At 40.6% G+C, this 23,571-nt stretch overlaps 1 protein-coding gene across 8 annotated transcripts in view; it reads left to right on the plus strand.

Annotated features, from left to right (window-relative positions):
• The window catches only part of GRIP1 (glutamate receptor interacting protein 1), a 328,959-nt gene that overhangs the window by 295,853 nt on the left and 9,535 nt on the right, over positions 1-23,571 (plus strand). For 5 of the 8 annotated variants that reach the window (XM_056341971.1, XM_056341974.1, XM_056341969.1 and 2 more), the window contains 9 exons: positions 4,890-4,959; positions 5,212-5,357; positions 10,843-10,987; positions 12,043-12,182; positions 12,363-12,551; positions 15,995-16,148; positions 17,889-18,089; positions 20,421-20,532; positions 23,186-23,419. In XM_056341971.1, coding sequence (XP_056197946.1) covers positions 4,890-4,959; positions 5,212-5,357; positions 10,843-10,987; positions 12,043-12,182; positions 12,363-12,551; positions 15,995-16,148; positions 17,889-18,089; positions 20,421-20,532; positions 23,186-23,419 — 1,391 coding nt within the window. Of the gene's footprint in view, positions 1-4,889; positions 4,960-5,211; positions 5,358-10,842; positions 10,988-12,042; positions 12,183-12,362; positions 12,552-15,994; positions 16,149-17,888; positions 18,090-20,420; positions 20,533-20,677; positions 20,723-23,185; positions 23,420-23,571 lie in introns of all 8 variants that reach the window. The other 3 variants (XM_056341975.1, XM_056341976.1, XM_056341973.1) reach the window with 2 other exon arrangements.

The following is a 23,571-nucleotide window of genomic DNA, read 5'->3' on the forward strand; positions in this document are numbered from 1 at the left end:
AAGCTAATGGTATTACTCAAGGAAAAGAAACTGCAAAGCTGTTAAGAATATCAGAATTTCACCCAAACGATTGTCAGTTCTTCTAAAGTCATTTTACTAGCAGCTATACTGTAGTCTGCTTTATTGCTTTCTTATTTCATCAGAAACAAGCTACGTAAATATCTACAGATATTTAGCGTTAACTATGAGAACTTACTTTCTAAAGCATGTTTCTGTATATTTTGAGATTTCATCTAGCAAACCCAAATTCATTTTGCAATGTTATAAGTAATTATTTTCAAGATGGGGCCTGAAGAATCAGGTTTCTCAGCTGCTCCACATGTACCAATACTTAAGGAACAAAACAGCTACATCAGTCTAATTTTAAAAAGCTCTTTTATCTGTTTAGTAATCATAATATTTTTAGAAAGCCTAGTAGCTGTAAAGTAGCATTGTGGATAAGTGGACTGACTTTGTCCATCCCATGAGCATTTTCCTCTGCTTGTTCAGTTTGTTCAGAGTTTGACTGAACTCTAAAACTTGAAGCCAGGCTGATTCTAGTGAGTGAGTTTGGGATAGGTGGTAAGTGCAACGTCCACCCCAAAACATTGTCTTTTTTCTTTGGGTTAGTAATCAATTAAGAAAGCAGGGCTGTTTGAGGTTGGTGGGGGTTTTAACCTAATGATCTACAAAACTGACAGCACTTCACTGAACTTGCTTTTAGGGGATAGGCAGGGGAAGTGTGTCTTTACTAGTAGAAGTTGTGTAGGGGCCTGGGACAGAGACCTAGGATCACAGAATAATTTAAAGAGAGAGAATGAACAGCTTGCTAAAGATCAGCCTTCCAGTTGCAACACTAAATTTAATACCTGGACAACTTTATGCACCCTTCAGTCCACTTCTAGTTCATCGTACAGACTGTGTAAGTTCTCTACAAAAGCTCAATAGTAGGTAGACTAATAGCTGGACCAGGGAGGAGAAAAGATGAGATCTTCAGTGGACAAGCAGAATGGGACAAGGAGAGAAAATGAGTGGAGAGCCGTAACAGGGAGACAGCAGACGAGGGGAGAGGCTGAGGTGTGATCAGGAGTAGGGGAAGCTGGGACCTGAACAAGAAGGCTGGACATGGGTGAGTGGTAAAGTCCTTTGGTTTTAATTACTACTTAAAACCAAAAATAAGTGAAGCATAGAAATGGAGACTTAAAGCTGTACAGTCTCACTTCAAACTTGTGTTAATTCTTGAGGATATCTTGTTTTAATTAAGGGGTCAAATACTGCTTTCTCACTGGGACTCTTGCTTCTCTGCTCTCTGGGGTGTGTATACAGTGGTGTGTATCAAAGGGGATGGGGCCTGCGTAATGAATGAGGTGAAGGATTGCAGAAAGAAAAAGGTGATCTCATGGTCAAGGTGGTTTAATGCTACCCTAGAGAAATTAGGGTTTTTTTTCCTTTTCTCAGCAATACAGTTGTGCTGTGAAGAGTCATTTCACAGGACTGGGGGGGGGTGGGGGTGGGGGGGGGGGGTGGGGCGCGGGGGGTGGGAGAGAATTTCCACAGATGGCTACTTGATTTTCTGTGGAAACTGTTGAGAACCTGGGGTCACACTTGCAGAAATGCTGAGCATCTGCAGCTGTTGCTGAAAGTGCCAGTAGTTGTGCTTTGGACTTAGAAGCTGTTAGATACTACAAACTATTGTGAGACCTAAAGGCATGGATATCTCAAATTGCTCACTGAAAATTGTCATACTTTGACCTAGATGTTCCTATGTTTCCTTTCCTCATCTGTAAAATCAGGATAACAGTAATCAATGTTCTTGCTGGGGACAGTATCTGTTTGCTAGTGTTTGGGAGGCAATCTTAGGCTGTGGTGATATGCAGTACAAAAGTTCAGGAGGAAATTAATGATTTTATCTCTGCAACACAACTTGAATACTTTGTAGTATGTCATGAGCATTGAACAAGAATAAAACAAAGTGTGGTGTAGCTGCTTATTAAGAGCTTGTCAGCATGGGGGGATTCATTTCACACTGAGCTGTGTTTGCTGCTTACAAAAAGGCTTTCATCCACCAGACACAATTAATAGCCCAGGATAACTGACAAAATACTGCTGGTTCACACTTACTCAGTTTGAAAATGTAATAACTTTGTGTGCAATATCATAGCCTTTGCATCCCCATGACTCTGGCTTGAAACTTTGAGCTCTTTCCACGATTTTGGTTCCTTCTGTCTTCTTTTTGGAACAGTAATGGACTGTCTTCTTTAGTACTGGTAATTTTTTTTTAGAGCAGTTTCATAATAACTATCTCAATAGTCAAATCTCAAACTGCAGACATTGTACAGTGGTTGGCACATAACCTCAGGGATTTATAAGGCAACCTACAGTGTAAAACCATAGAATTAAAAAATAAAGTTCATCAAAGTGTTACTTTAAAATTTTAACAAGATACTAACTCGTGAAACAAATCCAAAGAATTCAAGTAAATATGGAACAGTTGTATAAAGTACAGTTGACCCGTGGCAGGACAGTGTGAGAAACAAGCTCTGAAAATAAGAAAAAAGGACATGGACCTGTTGAAGCAAGTCCAGAGGAAGGCCACGAAGATGATCATAGGGCTGGATCACCTCTCTTATGAAGACAGGCTGAGAGAGCTGGGGTTGTTCAGCCTGGAGAAGAGGAGGCTCTGAGGACACCTTATAGCAGCCTTCTAGTAGTTAAAGGGGGCTTATAAGAAAGATGAGGACAGGCTTTTTACAGGGGCCTGTAGCGACAGGTCAAGGGGTAATGGTGTAAACTTAAAAGATGGTAGGTAGATTTAGATTAGAAATTAGGAAGAAACTCTTTACTGTGAGGGTGATGAGTCACCTAGAACAGGTTGCCCAGAGAAGCTGTGGCTGCCCCATCCCTGGAAGTGTTCAAGGCCAGGCTGGATGGGGCTGTGAGCAGCCTGGGCTAGTGGAAAGTGTCCCTGCCCATAGCAGGGGGTTAGAACTAGATGATCTGTAAGGTCCCTTCCAACCTAAACCATTCAATGATTCTATGAAAATTACATGTCTTAAAAAAAGTAAATTGCTATTCTTTAAATTGCAACATAGACGTTTCCTGAAAGTGTGCTGTTTCAGACAAGTTTCTAAAAGTCCATTTACATCTGTCTTCTGCATTTGAAATATGGCCATTTAGCAGTTCTTAAACTGTTCCTTTGGACATTGAAAGGCTTTTTGGCCAGGGCAGCCAAGGTTAACAAGATCTGTTAGAATATTGTGTTGGGTATGTCATTATTAATACACCTTGTGGTTACTGTAGGTGAAGATGTGTCATTTTCCATCAAAGAGAAGAATTATGAGCTGCTAAAGTAACTGACATTAGAGTTTTGTAGGTGATCCTCCACTATGGGTAGCTTTTTAGGTGATTGTCATTTAGGCATTGGAGCCTAATAGAAATCTACCTTCTGTGAATGAATGCGGAGCCCTCAGTACACAGAGCAGAAATGGCTTGGGGCAGTAGAAGAGCCCTACAAGTGCAAAACCCATTAGTGCTTTCAGGAGAGCTCAGAGCCTTATACCGCGTGGCAAGGTTTTAACATTAGCACACTCTTGTTAACAACAGTCCCAGAAGTCAGTCTGTTCTGTGTTCACCACATGGGCTGCCTCCTGGCCAGAGCAGCTGTAGGGGACGTACTTCATGAAGGCAGAGAGCAGTTGTCTAAAAATGTATCTTTCATCACCCCTGAATTCTGAGCCCACTGCTTACCGTATCAGATCTTCAGTGCAGTCTTCTGTCAGCAAATGGATGAACCCTCCAAAACAATGCATTCAGTGAAGGTGCTCCGAGAAACAGTCCTCTGGAAGCAGTCAGTGATCACTGTCTTCCTCTGGGGTAGTTAACTGCTTCCTATGCAACCAGAAGGCAAGCAAAATTGGTAAGCAGATTTCCTGGGCAAGGGAAGCTTGTTGAATACTTTTGCACAAGTCAGTAAAGAATTGCAATTACTGGCATTGTAGAGCAGAGCATACTTGTAACCATGATGGACAGATAGAAAATTCAAAGTTGCATCAGGTACCTCCTAGAGGTGAGTTAGGTGTGCAAGGAGAGGCCTGGTGGGGATTTTACTAATGTGACCGTTGCTGGAATTGTGGGAGAAAGTCCACGATGCTTAAGGCCTAGTATCAGTATAGAGGAGCGAGTTGACTCATCAAAAGAGGCACATGTTTACTTCAGAGGAAGCAGCGTGTCACAATGAAGCAAGCATCCGTGCGATGTGAGCCACATCTGTGCAGGTGTGGTAACTGTGTATCAGCCCAATGGCGTGCGTGGCCGCTACCCACACCATCTCTTATGGTGAAGTAGATTCCTCCTCCTCACCCAGGAAGCATTATCATCCTGTCTCTGCCTTAAGCACCGAATGAGACTGGAGTGGATGTAAAGAATGCGGACTGGCCCACTCTAGATATTTTGCCATAGCAGCTCTGTTGGGCAGGGATATAGTAAAACATGATTTATGATGGACAGAAATACTCTGGCAAAAGATCGGCATTAGTAGTTGTGCTGAAAGGTTCTACTGACAGAAAGTCTTCTTTCTGTGTTGTAGCTACACAACATAGGTTGCTGGACCTGTGTACTGCGATACCTTCGCGTGGTTCAGCCCAGGCCTAACCTAGAATTCAGACATATCAGGTTAAATTCACTTTGCACCAGTCACCTTAATTCTGGCATTTTCTAATTTTTGAGGAGTATGCAGTCTTACTAATATGCTGCTGATGATTGTATTCATGCATGTATAATTTAGGGAAGGGGAGGAATATCATACGGGTAAATAATGTGTATGAAGTTTTGATTTATGGACAGAATTAAGAATTAGCCCATCTGCATGTCTGGAATTAAAAACAGATACTTGTACGTATTCTTTATTACAGCTCCATCCAGTAGAAAACCAGGAGACCCTCTGGTTATTTCTGATATCAAGAAAGGAAGTGTTGCTCACAGGTAAGGCATTCAAGCTCCCATGAGAAATCCGTTTCCAGTGTGTAGCCAGCCAGACTCACGTTAAACAGAGGGAGCTTGTAAGAGACTGTGCTCTTTTTTTTGTGAAAAACAGTCACAAATGAAAAGTCCAGCATATTAAGAAATAATTGTTTTTAAAAATCCATCTCATTTCTATAGTAATGTCCATACCATCTAAGATACCTTGCTTTAATGTTACTAGCATGTCATGTAAGCTTTTTTGCTTGTTCACAGAACGGGGACGCTGGAACTGGGTGATAAGTTGCTTGCAATAGATAACGTTCGACTTGACAATTGCTCAATGGAAGATGCTGTCCAGATCCTTCAGCACTGTGAGGACCTTGTAAAGTTAAAGATCCGCAAAGATGAAGATAATTCCGGTATTAGCAATAAGCCTCTTGTAGATTGTTGTGTATTTTCAGGATTTTTAGAACACAGAGTTGTTCTTTTGCACTTAAATTTTTTTCTAAACGTGGCTGATTTTTGCTAATGCTAATCAGAAAATGTCACACTAAAAAGAATTGTAATGGTATATAAAGTTTTAAATTTTCTCAGTGACTATATTGCCTGTAGGAGCTGCACTGGACAATGAGGTCTTCAGTTTTCTGGAAAGGCAATTTCCACTCAGGTGCAGCCATATAAGATTGATCTTATCTCAGCATATTGACATTTTCTCTGCTTTTAAGATTGGGATCATGGTTAGCAAAGCATAGGTCCGTGGGCCTCAGTTCTCCAGCAGAGTGGTGAAGTGCATGCTTTATCCATAAACTTACGAACTTGACTTCACTATGACTGTTCACACGCTTGAAGGTAAGTAGTACTTGACACTGTGCTGGATGGCTGACGGAGGAGCCATGTGTGATCAGCCCAGTGAAAGTAATGTAACGGAGCTGTGATCATATTGCACACCTACATCTATTAATATTCCTGGATCTTTCCCATTATGGATTCCTTAAAAGCAGAATTTCTACCTGGAGATAATAGAGTTCTGTTATGCATTCTAGTGGCAGTTAGGCAATTATAACTATCATCACTGCTAGGTTTTATTTTACAGTGTTACGCAAAAGCGTGAACTGTAGATTCATTTGTCTTAAGCTTTATACTATCTCACAGCAAAAAGGCACAGCCTGCCGCACTTTATTATTTCAAATCAAGTGCAACTCTTGATATGGTATTTAGACTTCTGCTAGAATGCTCTTTATCTTAATTGCTTTTGAAAGCAAACAGAAAGTATCTTCTCAGTATGATCAGTACAAAGCAAAGGTGGATGCATTTAGCACCTTGTGCAAATTGGCTTTGATCCAGCAAAGTGAACGGCTGCTGCTTGGCAGGGTATTGTGGTTAGGTCCCTGCAGGTGGGGAGGTGGTACCCATAATTGGTCCATCTTGGACACAGGCTCGCCAAACTGGCCATGGGCTGGACATCCAAAGGGGCACCCGACTGACAATTGCTTTGCAAAACTGAGCAAACCAGATACATTATGAAGAGTAGACTGCAACTGCCCTTGGCAGTTGACGTGAGATGTGCCTGTAGAAGGAAGTTTGAGGTTTCTCCTGCACAAGACGGTGTCTGTCTTTTAAGTGTTTGTGGCACCTGGGATTCCCCCTTCCCCTCATTTGGAAGATTTCTCATTAATAACCCTGCAGAGAAATTACCAACAGACTATAGAAGAGGGATGTGAGTTAGAGCCATGTAAAAGAAGTATTAACTTCTCCCATACTTTTAAATATTGTGCGTTTGTCCTGTATGTGTCATGTCATCCCCCGACTCCTCCTCACCTTGGGGACTTAATATTTTTCTAGGGCAGCTTCCATTTCCATTGGCATTGATATACATTTTCTGTTGCTGTCACTGAAATGTGCATTTCAGTGTCCATTCATGTTCCGTAACATCTTTGCTCTCTTAGGTATTGCACACCATGGTGGCTGGTACAGGTTTTGGTCTCAGGGGAATTCTTATTCCATGGTTTTCCTTTACACATTCACATTTCTTATTTTACAGTTACATCGTATATCTATATCAAGATTCTCACACAACTATAGTGTCTTATCCAGACATGGTTGGTGTAACTGAACAGATTCAAATGTAAATGGGCAGCTACTCGGAGACCTACTGAACAAAATTATCTATACAAATGGTTCTTTTAAGAGTTGACCAAGTGTCAAGGTGTAGTTGAAAGTATTTATAGCAGGTACTTTGAATTATTTCAGGTATATTTCAGGTACTTTGAAATCCTAAGTGAATGAATGCCTCCTGAAATGCTGAAGAAAAATTATTTTTAAAAACAGTGGCAAAACAGTAGCAAAGATGCAGCAAAAAGTGTACCTCAGTTAAAATATTTTTTTGTTTATTTGCCATTAGTTTATTTATGAAAGTCTGTTTTCACAAAGGGAAAAGAGGTACTTCTCAAACTCAACAGAAAATAATCATCAATAAATACCCCAAGAAAAGAAAATTGTGATGCTAACAGATGAGTGGGTGTGGAGCACTCCAAAACAGTTTCTAAATCACAGAATGAGATTAAGATTTAAACTCTTCTTAATTTTGCATGGCATGCTTTTTTGAGGAAGAGATGGCAAGGAGCAGGGGTTCTTCCTCCCTAGGTACTTGTTTCCATGTTGTCTTTCAAATTCTTTCTGTTTAGAATGATTTTTATGTATTTCTAGCTTCTAGCTCTTCTTCCTGCCTTCCACTTTTCCTTCCTTTACTGTCTTTCCAACTCCTCCCTTCTCCAGGCAGTTGTGTGTGTCTCAGAGCCGCCAGGGCAGGTGAGGCCAGCAGCAGGGTTGTACATGCTGTATGCTTCCCCAGACAGTGCTGCTCTTTGCCCTTCTGTCTGTGTTGATCAGATGTTACTCTGAAGAGCAGGAGGCTGGTGGACAGAGCAGAGGTGCTACAGCAGAGGGGCTACTGTCATTAAGTGTGGGTTTCCAAGAATTATCCACAGTTACATCATGAGAAAACAAAGATGGAAAATCTCAAAAACATGAGACCCGAAACGATGGTAGTCGGATTATATTTCCTCTTCAGGTGGAAGTATGTTTTCAGACTTTTTCTCTTTTCTTCTTTCCCTGTCAGCTTCCCAAATCAAGGGCAATTTTATCTCCTGATTAACCTCATGGCTACCGCCCTCTTTTGAATATCCGAGTTCTTCGTTTTCATGGCAAAACTGGCCTTCGTTGTGAATCCAGGCCACATGCATGCCATGCTCTTGGATAGCTCACATTGCTGCTGCCTGGAAAGAGCACCGGAGAGAACAGCATAGCGATTTGACATTTATCGCATTCTGCCATTAATTTTCTTAACTATGCCTAACCAGAAGTCAGACATAATGGACCGGTCTCCTTTCCAGTCATTCACTAAGATCAATAAACTTCCAGCTCTCATGTGGCAGGGCTGCTGTATGATTAATAACTTCTTACTCACTTACTGTTGATACTGGAGAACCATCAGTATTGTGTTGACCCTTAGCAAATACTGGCTATTACATTTTCTATTAGCTTCGTGGATTACTTGTCATCCTTCGGTTGAAGTCCTGTACCATGTCAACGCCACACTTGTGTAAACGTTGTCAAGCATTAGGTCCCAGGGGATCTGTTGTTGTTCCATAAATGCTCTAGAAAGCAAGCAAAAGCTGCCACTCTTCTGCTGTGCAGTGGCAGCTTACGTGATAGCCCGCTGTGTGCCGGCCAGAGGCTCCCAGTGGGGTCTTGGGAGTAAGGTGCTTCTGGAAAGAGCATGTCAGATAAAGTGTAGTTGATGTGAACTAGGCCAGAATGCTGATGATAATGCCCCAGGTAGGAATACAAGGTCAGCACTGGGCATGAAAATTCCAGTATTTTTTGCTGAATAAACGCCACTAATTCTTCTCTCTGTTGACTCTGTATGTGTACCATTTTCTTTGTGGATAGCTAGGGGGAAATAGGAGGGAAGCTAAAGGGCTAAGTTTTCAGCAAATTGAAAGCAACAAAGTAGCTCCAAAGATAACCAGTGTGTTGCCAGCTCTGCTTACAGGTACCACGTTCAGCATTAAAATAAAGCAACCTTTTGAACATTTGCTAGTGATGCAGATAACCTTTTTTCCTTTTAAGGTTTTTCTATCTACAGGAACAGAAATGGGAACATGTGAATTTTCTAACTTGTCTCATGTTAGTTCTAGTAACATACATGGAATGTGCATCCTAGACATTTTCCACACTCACTGAGCTGTTCAAAATGTCATTAGCCACTGATCTAGGAAGAGTGACCCCCCCAGGCCAGACATCCTGGCTGAATACCAATATCATAAAATGGGTGAGGGAGCATTTGTTCTTTTGATCTGAGGAGAAATCTGGTGGGTTACATTTTGAAATATCCCTTCACAACTCAAAGATACTGCAGTTGATTGCTCTCCTGCTGTGATATTTTTTTATAGTATGTAAAGAGCATGCACTGTATAAATACAGGAGCCTTTCTTGTTGCTACAACACCTGTTGGGTATTGTTTATGGAAAATACATTTTATTTAAGCTTACCCGGTGATACATTCCTCTCCATTTCTGATGATTGTTTGGAGAGACCAGAATTTCAAAATAATGCAAATTACTTCGTGCAATATAATGAAATCAATTCTAATGGAGTTATTATTCAACTTAGCTGATAATTCAGAAAATAGACGCTATTTCTGATTCTGTTACAAAAGCTTAAAACTTGTCTATCAAAAACATGGGATATATTTCAGGTTCTCTTTGTAAGAGAGCTCCTCATCTTATAATGACTAATGACTTTTCCCACGATTCTTTTAAGGAAGTTTGGTTTGAATACTTTTGAATTATCTTTGGTTCTAAATACCTTCCATTCAGTTCAAGAAACAGATGAGTACCGTTATTTATACAATTTTAATAACTTGTCTGTTCTCTAATACTGTGCCCTTGCAGCAAAGGCGGCCAGCAGCCTCCTGGGCTGCATCAGGCAGAGCGGTGCCAGCAGGCTGAGGGAGGTGATCCTTCCCCTCTGCTCAGCACTGGTGAGACACGCCTGGTGTGCTGGGCCCAGTCCTGGGCTCCCCAGTACGAGAGAGACACGAACATAGTGGATCAGGTCTAGCAAAGGGCCACAAGGATGATGAAAGGCTAGAGCATCTCTCCTATGAGGAAAGGCTGGGAGAGCTGGGACAGTTTAGCCTGGAGAATAAAAGGCTAATATAACGTAATATATACATATAATAAAAATATATACATTATTATTATATATATGTATATAAATAACTGAAGGGAGGATGTAAAGCAGATGGAGCCAGGCTCTTTTCAGTAGTGCCCAGTGACAAAACAAGAAGCAATGGTTACAAAATGAAACACAGGAGGTTCTTCCTGAACATCAGGAAACACTTTTTCACTGTGAGAGTGACCAAGCGCTGGCACAGGTTAACCAAAGATGTTGTGGAGCCTCCATCCTTGGAGATATTCAAAAGCCATCTGGACACGGTCCTGGGCAACCAGCTTGGGCAGGGGGGGTGGATGAGATGAGCTCCAGAGATCCCTTCCAACCTCAACCATTCTGTGATTCTGTAACAAAATAGCTTGAAGTGACATTTTAATATGAAAGATGATACAAAGATTTTAAACAGAGTAAAATTTAGTCTTAATAGGATGAGGGGAGTTTTTCTATTGATTTCAATGTAATCAGGTTTTTGGCAATTAAAAAAACCTGCACAACAGGGATTTTTTTTTCTTTTCAAAATAATCCAGTAGAATATAATTAAGAAGTGTATGTGAAATATAATCCTTTGAAAATGTTGTTTGATTACCATCACTAGACTGAATGTGCTATTTTTTTCATTCCCTCTTTCATAAGAAACCAATTGCATCCCCTTGGCATTTATTGCAGATGAGCAGGAGAGCTCTGGAGCAATTATTTACACTGTTGAGCTCAAGCGCTATGGTGGGCCTCTTGGAATTACAATCTCTGGTACTGAAGAGCCATTTGATCCCATAATCATTTCCAGCCTTACAAAAGGAGGATTAGCTGAAAGGTAACCTGGAAAACAAATTATTTTTCAATGTTCTTTTTGTCAAGATAAAGATTTATTTGTTTACCTGAAGATGCTAATTTTCATGGTTTAGCAATTTGGTTTTTATAATTCTTCAAATCTGAGTTTATAATCTTTTTGCTGGTGTTTTTTGATCATTGCCAAGTTCAGGAGCATGAGCAGTATCTTAATAGGATGTTCTTGTGCATAGTATACAACACAGAGCCAAGGATTGTGGTCCTTATTCTAAATCACCTAGGAAAGACTCCTCAATCAACTAGTCAGTCACAGGAACATTTTAGCAGCCTTTAAAAAGCAATAGCCTTGTACAGTACAATAGGCTCTTCGCATGTCTAGGTTTATCTGAACTTATTGTATACATGCATTGCATCTGTATGTGCACTTGCATGCACCATAGCAAGCATTATCCGGGGAGCAGAAATGCGCCTCGTGGTAAGTGATGGATAGAGAATAATGATAATGCTGAGGTCTTCTATTGCCTGTTATTTCTAAGATAGGTGGAGTTATTGCAACTGGTGCCTTTGGTGTTAGTTTCAAAGAGAACTTACAGCACACAAGACATGATACTGTGCACAGCCAGAATAAACAGTGCATTTACACAAAGAGAATCTATTTTCTTCTCTCAATGTGATCCATCCTGAAAGCCCCATTGGTGAAATAGCTAGTTATATGCTCACACTGCCATTGTCTGTTCTGTTGTGAGACTTCTAGAAACTTGACTCATTTCAGAACTTACTGAGCTGTCTGAGATTGCTCTTAAACAGGTGGGCTGCAATGAATATCATCCATAGGTGATTAACTCAACTGCTGCAGAAACACAGAAATCCACATCTCCATGCCTCAGCTCTGCTGTTGTCACTACAACAAAGGTGACTTGCTTTAAGCGTTTCTAGCAAAAGAATTACTCTGTAACACAGCTATAAAAGCAAAATGAAAGACAGGAAGATGAGACTTTCATGCTCCAAATATGCAAAGAAATTGCCTTTGTTGCTTTTTATGCTCTCTTCTCAATGTTTTACTTCTCTCTCTCAATGTAGGACTGGAGCAATTCACATAGGAGACAGAATCCTAGCAATAAATAGTAGCAGTCTGAAAGGAAAACCTTTGAGTGAAGCCATTCATTTATTACAGATGGCAGGAGAAACTGTCACCTTGAAAATCAAGAAGCAGACAGATGGTGAGTATGGCCAAGAGTAGCATCAGTGGTCTCTAATGCATGTGTTGTTACAGATTAACAAGCATTTAGGCCATGCCTGGAAAAGCATCAATGTCAGTAGTCGGAAGCATATTCCTAGAACTGCAGCAAAAGAATGACCACCACCACTCTTTTTTTTTTTTTTTTTACAATCCTGTTCAGCTACCAGTCCCAAGAAATTTTCTGTCCCTGTGGGTCACATAAGTGAACTGAGCGATGCTGAAGATGAAACCTCTGCTGCACAGAAATCTGGCAAACTCTCAGACTTCTATTCCACTACAGTCCCAAGTGTTGACAGTGCAGTAGAGTCGTGGGATGGCTCTGGTATTGATACCAGCTTTGGAAATCAAGGTACCATCAAGAATGCATTCGATATTCAAAGCAGAAATTATTGCCTTCATGGTTGACCTTCCTTTGCCTTAAAGAGAACTTTATCTGTACCAGCATTAAACCTTGTACTCTGTAATGTGCTGATGTCTTATTATGACCACACTCCTCACTGGGCAGTGTGATTTCTTACACTTGGCTGGCCTCAGATTCATTCTTTCATGGCGATGTGGTGTGTTATGAAGCATTTATCAATACATTAACAGGTTTTTGTTAGCTTTACTGACATCTGAATAGCCCAGTCCATAGCTCATCCACAACTAAATGAGTTTATCCTTCAAGTACAGATCAGTGCAAGACATAGAACACACTGAAGATGTTCATGAATTTGATGCCCATATGCAGTAATTTTTAACTGACAACAGATTTATTATAAACTGCTGAAGGAGGAATGTTAGGTGTTGCTTATGATTTGTAAGTCTTTTGCTTCTTCCTCATTCCTGCAGCATTAACATCTAATTTCAGCTCTCAAAAACAACCATTCTATTTAAAGACATGGTTTTCCTTAATGATAAATTTTGTACTTGTTTGACTTTTTTTAGATAGGATTTTCAAATAATCCCATTTTAATTTGTAAGTCTCATTTATTCAGGCAGTGAGGGACACAGGCATCTTGTAATATTCTGGATAACAAGAAATATATAACTTCCACACAGCTTCAGTGTTTTGTTTAACTCTTTAAAACATTTATTTCCATAATAAAACGGGTATTCCTACTCTCTGGCAGGTATTTGGATGGGTAGATACTTACCTTGATTTTTTTCTCGCTCACTCCAGTTGCACACATTCTTTCAATTTTATTTCTCTGTTTCTTCGTGTTGCTTTTCAGGAGCATGGGTAGCAGCTCCTGGACAGCTGGTTTGTTACCCTTACACAGAGAACTGAAACAAGCCTCTGCCCAGCAGATTTCCCATGTAGACTGAAGTTCTGTGCTGATTACTTCATTGCTGTTCTCTAATGTGTCTGCTCAGTGATAACAGTGGCAGTTTCTTCTGGAAAGCAGAACACTTCCTTTGAAATCTGCTGAGTTACCCGAGATCAAGTAGCAGCTGATGTCACTACTAGTGGCCATTTTTTTCTGTTCGTTAATTTTTAAGTATTTCTTAGCCTTACTGTATATATTTAGCATCAAAACTTATTTAAACAAGACAGTCTCAATGCATTTAACTATAACTCCTGTTTTCTACATTTTATTTTTAATTTACTGTCACATAGAACATTTTATTTAGTACTCAATGGTATTGGGCTATATTCCCCTGTGTAATTTGTATTTCACTGGAATTAGAGTTGGGATTAATTTTTCCCCTTTTCTCTTTTCAGCTGTTTTGGTTAGTTTATCAGAATAAGTCAAGTTAGTTTTTCTTCTGGTATTTTTAAGTTCTAAGGAGAAGGATTGCTGAAAAAGTACCAAAATGAAAGTTTTCATTTCCTGGATGAATTGGTGATATTTGGAGCAAATTGCTCAACTGTGGAAAGGATCAAAGCCCTTTGCTTTCAGAAGTCCTGATGATTCAGATACGATGCCAGAACTAAACCAGTATCTCAAAGCAGATTTTTTATTGACTCCTTTGAAAAATCAGCCCAGACTTGGCTGGCTACATGACACTTCTGCTAAACAGCCTGAGTGTAATCAGATTTGCGCCTTATCCCTTGCTGTGGTACTAATGTGACCCACATTTCTATTAAAGTTCATTCTGTCTTGACCTGTCAAGTTGAGTTTGGCTTCTCTCCAAACTTTTCTTGGCATAAGCACAGGCTAAGCAAGTTGAGGAGTCTGGGGAATGTTTCTGGAGCACCAGATAATGCTTTATCCTATTAGTTACTAATTTAACGCTGGTGAGCAGTCTTTTCTCTCCTTGAATTAATACCCCAGTTTGTGCCTTTGTCTATTGTGTCTGCCTTACAAATCTGGAGCCTTCCCCACACGGCAGTCACATTTTCATGACCAAAACCCTTCCTAGAATCTGAGAGTACATTAACGACTGCCAATTAGCTGGAAAATGCACACAAGTCTGTAGTTATGTGGGATTTGAGGGATACAGGTCTAGACTGATTTATGGAAGCAAACTGCTCTCTCTAAAGAGATGATGGCAGTGATATTTGTTAGTCATCAACAAAATAGAACTTCTCAATCCAATATGCACTCAGAAAACACCAACAATAGAGCTAGAAAAAGAATATGTCAAGATGAAATACATATATAGCAGCTCTACCATAATGGATTTTGTTTACCAGATCAGCATCAGCTTGTGACAAGTCAATCCATGTGTTCTTCCTGATACATTACTTGGAAGCCAGACTGTCTGGTTCCTACTTGGAATTCAAATTACACTTAATTCAGTTATAGAAATACTATTGAACTAATACCAGTTCTGCTTGTATGATAAAAGCGCCCAGAAATAAACTCTTCAGATATAAAGGCTGTCTGATGCCACTTACACAGCCTTGAGATACCTGGAAATGGCTGGTAGAGGAATCACTTCCTGCGAGGTGAATGTTCCAAGGGTATAATTAGCCCTAGGCATGTGTGCCCACCATGTGATGGGCCTTTTCCCCATTGTCAGAGTCCTAGCGAAAACCAGTAGCTCTTAAGTGCAAGTCCCACTTCCACAAAGGAGCAAGCACACAGAGATTCCCGTGTTGGCCTTTGTGCAGGGCAGCTCAGGCTGTGACAGCACAGTCTTGTGTTTGTATTAACAGTGCCTCAGTGTTATTGCCTCAGTGGTGCCGAGACAGCTGCCCTCCTTCCTGTTCTGGCATTACTCCGGTTAGTGGTCACTCAGGAGCCTCTGCACCATGCCAACTTTTGCATCTAGGTAGCTGTTCTGCAGGTTGGTGGTATTGTGCATAATTGACACTAATAAGTCACTTAATTTTTGGCTGCATTGCTTCCAAACTTGAGAAAGTTACCAGGAGGAGGAAAAACCTTTCTTGCTAGTCATCTGAAAAGTCAAGTTGATGGGTTTTTTTAATGCATCCTTGCAAACTCTTTTTTCAATAGGTCAGAAGTACAATTTTCTTAATAGCTTAGATTTAACTTTGGACATGTTGCACATGACCACGTATCACATCCATAACACGTGATTTATTCACTGGTATTCAATGTATGATGTCAAATTGGAAATCGATGAATTGTGAAGATATCTAGAACTAAATATCAGAAGGAGCTGAGATGTAAACAGTGTTAGATATATTTAAGATTTTGCTTTCAATGGACTTCCACAGAAGCTCTAGAGCACACCTAATTCCAGGCATAGTTTAGGTCATAAATAATCTGACTGCTACTGCCCCAAAAAAGGTAACAATCGTAAGTCCTCATCCAAGTTCTAGAGAACCCAGCTTCAGAGATTTGCTTTTCTGTCATTACAACATATACAGTGCCATGAATGTATAATTCATCTTTTTAGGACACAGCTATCAGGCTTCAGGATACAGCTTCAATGCCTATGAATGGAGGAGTTCTAAACAGACTAGTTTGTCCCCTCCAAGCAAACCACGAAACCACCCATTTCATGATGCAGGGCTGAGCGATGACGAATGGGACCGTCCTACTGCAAGCAGGTAAGTTCCCATGCGAGCTTCTGTTTTCTGATTTGCAGCTGCAGTAGTGCCTCAAAAGTGAACACTTACTGTCTGGAATGAAATTACGTTTTTCTAATGCAGCCGTAACAGCTCTTCCTTTAAATATGACATACAGTATTTCATGAAGCTTACTAGGGTAGATTAGTGATGTTTATGGAAGATCATGATTTATTTTGAGTTACTTCAGACAAAAACCCACAGCCTTTATCTCTTAAGAATAAACAAACAAAAAAACTATGGCGTTCCCCTGGGTAAACTTCAGAAAAACCCTGCTCGGTTTTCCACTCCACAAAAATAAACCTACAAATGAAGTGGCTAAAGACAACTGGTATGTTAATCTTTTGTCTTCCATGAAACCTCTTCATTTTGATTTGAGCAAAGAAGCAGAAATTACAGTCTGCTTCCATAAATGCTTGAGACATCTGCAGTGATTCAGTTGGAGAACAAAGTGATCCAGGCAGAAATATCTTGTCCAAAGCTATGGTAGTTTGCTATGCATTCATTCCTCCTCTTACAAGAAGTAAATCTCCTTTTCAGTGAATTGCTCTGCAGGCAAAAGAACTTCCTGAGGGAAAAATGCTTAGCTGACAATGCTTGGAGATAATGAAAGACTTTTATTCTCTATTCTAAGGATGATCCGGCAGTGGAACCACTGCAGAGACTTGGGTAGTTCCTGCCAAAGAACAGTTCTTCCGAAGACAAGGGAAGACAGGCATCACAGTTGGAAAGATTTCTGTGCTCTTTGTACCCATCCTCAGGACTTGCAAACATGCATGCCCTTCATTAGAAATACAGTTTCCTGGTGTAGCAGCACAACGAGCCTGAAATCCCAGTCTGTGAGAAATTAAAGTTTAGTACTAAAGAAAACCTTTTTGGTTCCTGTATAAATATACTGGATAAGTAAATCCATAAGGTCCAGTCTGTTACTTTTGAAATACAAATCAAGGCAAAACTTTAGTGCCAGTGCTGCTTTTCAGAATCTGAATGACAGATCCTCTGATACAGTATATTGCCCAGTGGCATTTTGTCTGGAGACAAGTCTGGCAAGATGATAGCTAAGATCTGGGCAAGGGTGAACCCACGGTCTGTATCCAGCTCCTTTGATCCCTACTGGCCCGAAGCATACTAGAAGTTTTCATAGGCTAGTGGTGGACAATATTTAATAAAGGAAATGACCATAGTTTTCTTCATACTTCCCGATCTTGGTAAGTTAATAGCTTTAATTCAATAGCAGCATCTTTATCCACAGTTAAAACCCATGTTTTGTTTCCCAGGTGAGATGCAGTCATAGATTCAGAGCACCTGCTGGTTTTGCAGTTACATAATAATACGCTACAAAGTTGATAAGCAGTGAACTGGGAAACTGGATTGTAAAATACAGAATCTTCTAAATGAAAAGCATGTATTTACTACAATTTTAAAGCACTGTTCAACAGAAAGTATGCACATTAAAGACTCTTGTTCTACTTGTCAATGTGACTTACACCTGAGAGTTATGGCACAAATTAAAATAATTATTATTTTAACCCCGTAAAATGGATTATGCCACACCTGATGTTTTCCTATACCGAGCGCTGGAGTATTTGAGAAGGGCATGTCTGGTTTTGTAGGCTGTTACAGGAATCCTCAGAAAACCACCTCTTCTCTGCCTCTAGCTAAGCAACTTTTCTTCTTCTCTGACACTAAAAAGTAATTTTTTCTTACCTTTATTTTGTGTAGCACAGCTTCGAAGAATATGTGGCAACAGAAGGAGGCAGAGACACTGGGAGAGAATCAAGAAAACCATCTAAAGCAAACTTCTGTAGAAAGAGCAGGGGGAGAGAGCATCAGGGGCATGAAGAAAGAGAGCAAGATGTGGAAAGGTGCCTCTGGTGGGCAAAGAAAAAGTGGAGGACAGCTGGAAGAGTGGAATACTGCCAGGTAAGAGAACAAAGAATAAGATCCAGCTGGGCGGGGGCAGGGGAAGAAAGGAAAACAGTTGAAATGAGATAAAGGAGAAAAACAGGGTGAAAGCAGAAAACACATCATTAACATGCCATTCAGTGACAATGAAATGTCAGTTGGCAAGCTAACGAAACCAGAGAGCTTAAACCTCTCTGTAGCCTGGTGTCTACCAATCACTGGCAAGTAGAACAAGTCTTAGTTTCTGCTCCAGGGAAAATTTTTTGAACATTGTAACAGTACTTAAAGGAATGAGTCCGCCAGATCCTAGAACATCCTACCACCTCCTGAACTGAAAAAAAAAAAATTGTTCGTATGACATTAAGCACCAAATCATAGGCACCTGTGTCTTCATATCTGTCCCTCTACCTCTCCTTCAGCGTTTTTATGCATCTAGATTTCTGATGTCTCTTTGAATAAGAATCAGAAAAACAAATATATTCTCAAACAGTATTTCACATGACATAAAATCAATCTCTCAGGTTATAGGAAAAAAAGCCATCTAGATGAGAAATTATTTTGGTACCTTTTTTTTTTTCTCATGCGGTAGCTCAGCTACAAATCAGTTTATTCACATGGCTGTAATGGAAATGCAAAAGTTGAGCATTTCACACACCAGGAGACAAGGCTCAGAGAAAAGGCAAAAGTGGTGAGGGCAGAAAAGGAAATTGCTTGAGCTAACAAGAGGTCCAGACATACAGGCCTCATGATTTCAGATTTCACAGAAGTCAGAGAAGAAATGGACCTCCAGTTCTAGGAAATGCAGTCTTTGCTGTCACAGACAATCGTTTCAAATAATCCTGTTCATTCACTCAAGTTCCATTCTATATTATAATATTAGTATGCAATCTAAAGAAAGGTATTATAATGGATAAATTAGTCTACGTTTAGCATTGGCTGTTAAAACAACTACTCAGGTTTAGTGAAAGAGCCAATTTCAGAAGTCAAGGATCTTTCTAAAGCCATGTTTTAAATACTTTCTTATCTTGCCTGGGAGGAATTGCATCTGTGGTATCAGGGTGGGGGTTATCACCACTGCTGTACCTATTGCAATATCTGGGAAGAGACACTGATACTAGGTGGAGAATCATTGCAATAAGGGATTGAAACGGCTGGCTGTTGTCTGCTTGACTGATCGTAGCTGTAAGCAAGCGTCTCTGAGGCAGAGTATGCTGTGTGTGAAGCAGTCAAGCTGTCCTCTGTTGTGCTGGGTTGTTCTCCTACTTAAAAACTTTTCTATTAACAGTGTTACCTTCATGCTGTTCTCAGTAATACATTGTCAAGCAAGGCCTTAGATGCTTCCATAATAGCCTTTGCTCTGGTTATGTGCTGTTAAGCACCACTAGCTGCACTTGTGGGCAGCTGCTCCAAAGTAACAGCTTGCTGCCACCAGAAGGGCAATTTCTCGTTTTCCTTCCTCATCCTCCCCCTGTACCTTTCACATAATCAGCCCCCTCCCATGCAGCAGCTCGGATGCTTGTGTGAAGCCTCGTTGAGCTGATTGCCCTTACTAAGACAGCAAAAGACTCGTGCTTCCTCCACACACACGCATCCGCTGTAATGGTGGTGTTTTGGGATGTGTTGCTGCAGTCCAGAGTTGCTGTTTTTATCAGACCTCTCTTGCTGGGCAACTTCATCAGCATCGCTGTCACCAACATCTTGTTCAGGAGTGCTAGTAATATGGCTTCAGTGCGTTTATGAAATATCAAGAGAGCTAAGTCTCCATGCAAGACAGTTGCGTCCCTGGAAATTTCTCTGTGCTTGTGTACGAAACGACTGGGGCAGTTTATATGACGGCAGTCAGGTGGGCTTCAGTTGATAACAGTAAGTGCAGCTTAGGCTGAAGGAATCGGGTAAAAAGCACCACATCCCTCTGCTGCAAAATGCTGTTTGAGGGTTCTTTTCATATTCCCTGCAAGAAGTCTGTGAGGTTGAAAGGTTTTATTGCAAACATCTGTTGCACGGAGCAGCTCTGCACACAGCTGTTGGTGTGTTAATTTTCATAGGGAGGTCCCGGTTTCAATCCAGTAAAAAGGTGTATTGAATTGTTCTTGGAATCCGTTTATCTCCTTACTGAATAACTTGACCCTCAGATCCTGCCAGCTGCTAGCGACTGCCAGGTTATGAGAAGACTTGTCTGTCGTGTGCTCTGCTTGTCCATCCAGCCTCTCCTGATCAGCAGCTCTTCCCCACTCTCCTGCCGTAACGTTCTGTCATTCAAGTTGCAATCTGTGGCAAGGCATGTGTGTAAGATATATTTTCTGAGGGACAAAAAGTCCACATTTTTTTAACCTCTCATTGTAAATCTAGCTTTGCAGGTACCCACGATAACACCGAGGCTGACCAGGAGGAAAATTTCTGGTCTCAGGCTCTGGAGGATTTAGAGACCTGTGGCCAGTCAGGAATTCTGAGGGAACTAGAGGTAGAACAATCTTAACCTTTCTTTCCAATTGTAGAGAAATATAATGGTTTTGGTTTGGTTTACATTCATTTTATTTTCTCCTTTTTTTCTTTTAAGTTGCACTAATCACACCAACTCATTTAAAAGCTTTAACCCCTCTCCACAGGACAAGGCTGACAGGCGTCTGTGTTTGAGAAACATGACTCTCTTGGTACCTACCCTTTACCTTTATATTTTTGCTTGTGCAGCTGCCTCCCCCACCCCTAACCAGAGCTGTTTTCTTTTGTACAATGCAACCAAAATTCTAGAAACATATTCACCACAGAGCTTTTGACTTGCAGCTTCTGCTGTGCATAACCATTGATGCTGTCTGCAGAGGCAGCAAATGGCACAGAACTTCTTATGTGGGCATAACCTTCCCGCAGCAATGCATCCCATTCTCTGACAGACGCTTTATGCAGCTTTTCTTAGCATGTTGTAGATTTTCTTTTAAATGGAAACTTAATTTGATTAAGATGAACATAAAAGAAAATCAGCTTTTCAAAACGTTTACATATAATCTTACCGCTCTGCAAAAAAAAAGCTGCCAATGTGAGGAATGTTCGTTATACAGTGGTTTCTTCACTATGTAACCAATTTTCACATTTCATCCTGAAGTTAATTCCTAACCATACTTTGTGTTACATTGTGAAAGGGGGTAGTGGGGGAAGGGAACAGAGGCAGAGTAACTTTGAGTCTTTATTTTTCTAATCACCTTTTCTCTAAATTGTCTAATCAGAACAATAAAGATTATACTGCCACTTAAAGCTACAGAGTGAAAGGTCCTAAAATATTTTCTTTTATGTTCTTTTAAATTCCTGGAGCTGCAAAACTGGCAGAATCTCATTTTCATTTTTATGTTATATGAAGTCCTTTAGCAGCCAGGAGGAATGTGAGTGGCATAACTGGGTGAAAGTTTTTCAGTACAGATTAATTTACTCCCTCAGATTTATGGCTTTTGTATTGCATGTACGGGTAGCAAAATGTGATTCTCATCTATTTGTTATTGCAAACCAGACAAATGCAGGAGAAAATGTTATACTGGTTTAATTCCATAGTTAGATATGGTTCAGTACCACAGGCTTCTCTTGCAATTTTCAGTATTCAGAGCACAATAAAAGGATATGGAAATAGATAATTCCAAAATGGAAATAGATCATTCATGCTGACCAGAATTCAGTTACTTCTACACATTGAATTTTCCTCAGCTTTTCACAAAAGTGAAATTCAGAACTGCAGGTGCTGTATCATTTATAGCATTGCGTTGTTGCACAACCCCCAGCTCTGAAAAGAAAGCAAGACTCATTCGGTATGACAGGATGCCGAGAATGGCGATGCCTCTATTTTATGAAGTGCCACTGCGTAGTCAAGGACTCCTTACCGTTTTTCATTTCAAGGTCTTCAGCCAAAGAGCAAAGAAGACTGTTGTTTGCCAAGTCCTCTGGATGCTTCTGCTCTGTCAAGCAGTAGTATCAGTCCTTACTGAGCACAAGAGAGACTGCTTAAGGCTACAGTATGTTATCTTGTAGTGAAATTAGTGCTGGAGCTGGGAGAAAGAAGGATGACAGACATGCTCGCCGGTCAGAAGCAAACACTTACGTGCCTGCTTTCCCCATACTTTTTCCCCCTTCCTTTTTACTTCTCATTTTCTAGCAGGCTGCCTGCATCCTGTCCCACTCCGAGTTCAGGTTATGGCCTTTTAATTTCCCTTTCCACTTGTCCATCGGCACCAGGGAGAATAAGCAGGAAATTCAGTGTATCCTACCCCAGCAGTGGCACTTCTGTATGGTGACTGCGCTGAAGTGCATTTGCCTCCCATTCCCCAGAGCAGAAAGTCTTTCACAAGGAAGAAGGCTCCTTGCTGTGCACGGGCACTTTTCACCGCAATCCATTCCACCCAGTGGATGGGATGACTCCCGTCCTCATCTTTCAAGATTTCACCCTCCATGTATTCCTCCATCTAACATAAAAGGCTAGCTTTTACTGAGATTAAAAAACCAGCAGTAAGACAGGGGCTGGTGTCTCTGAAGTATTAGTGCCAAGTTGAGGCAGTTACTCTTGCACTTAGATGTTATGCACAGTTTCTTTCCAGGCAGCGAGCTTACCTGCACTGAGCTTTCCCCAGCCTGGGCGGTATCTGGGCATGCCCTTTGCCAGTGCTGGCTCTAGAGCTGCCTGCATATTCTGCTGACTCACATTTTTTTACCTTGCACGCACAGTCTGAATTGTAAATGCCTTCCTGTAGCTCAAATTCCAAAAAATGCCGTTGTGCCGCAATTTAAATGTCATTTTATTTACATGTAAAATATTTTTAAAACAAGCAATTATACTACACACTCTTCAGTCTGCCAGGGGACTAGCTTACAAGCATAGCCATTCTAGTGCTCGGTATTTTAGTTTGAAATGCCATCTGAAAACTTTTGCCCATAGGGTTCTGTTACTGTTGTGTTTTGTTGTGGTCCTTTATTTTATAGTGACTTGCAAGCAGATTGAACATCTATCCTCTTGCCTTTTGCTGTGCCCTGAGTGATTGTGTTTTAACAAATAATAGAGATGTTTTTCTTAATGTTACGAATTAACCACTTATTTAATGCACATTCTGTGTTAAAAAATAACCTGTTCATTAATACTTCAGGCCACAATTATGTCAGGAAGTACAATGAGTTTGAATCACGAAAACCCACAACCTCGTAACCAGCTGGGAAGACAGGCCAGCTTCCAGGAAAGAAGTACTGTAAGGCCACATTACAGTCAAGCTACTCGTAGCAACACATTGCCATCAGATGTGGGGAGAAAGTCCATGGCTTTGAGAAAAATTAAGCAAGAAATGAAAGAAATCATGTCACCAACTCCTGTGGAGTTACACAAGGTCTGTAATTTTTCTTCTGACAGCTTTGAAATAATATATTCAGCATAGGGAATCTAATTATATGGCAGTACAGTAAGCACTTTTTATAATGATGCCACAGATGTAATTTTGGGGCCACACGTATTAGCTTTTACAAACACATTAATGATACA

The sequence above is a fragment of the Falco biarmicus genome, chromosome 5 (assembly GCF_023638135.1).
Source record: "Falco biarmicus isolate bFalBia1 chromosome 5, bFalBia1.pri, whole genome shotgun sequence".
Taxonomy (NCBI): domain Eukaryota; kingdom Metazoa; phylum Chordata; class Aves; order Falconiformes; family Falconidae; genus Falco; species Falco biarmicus.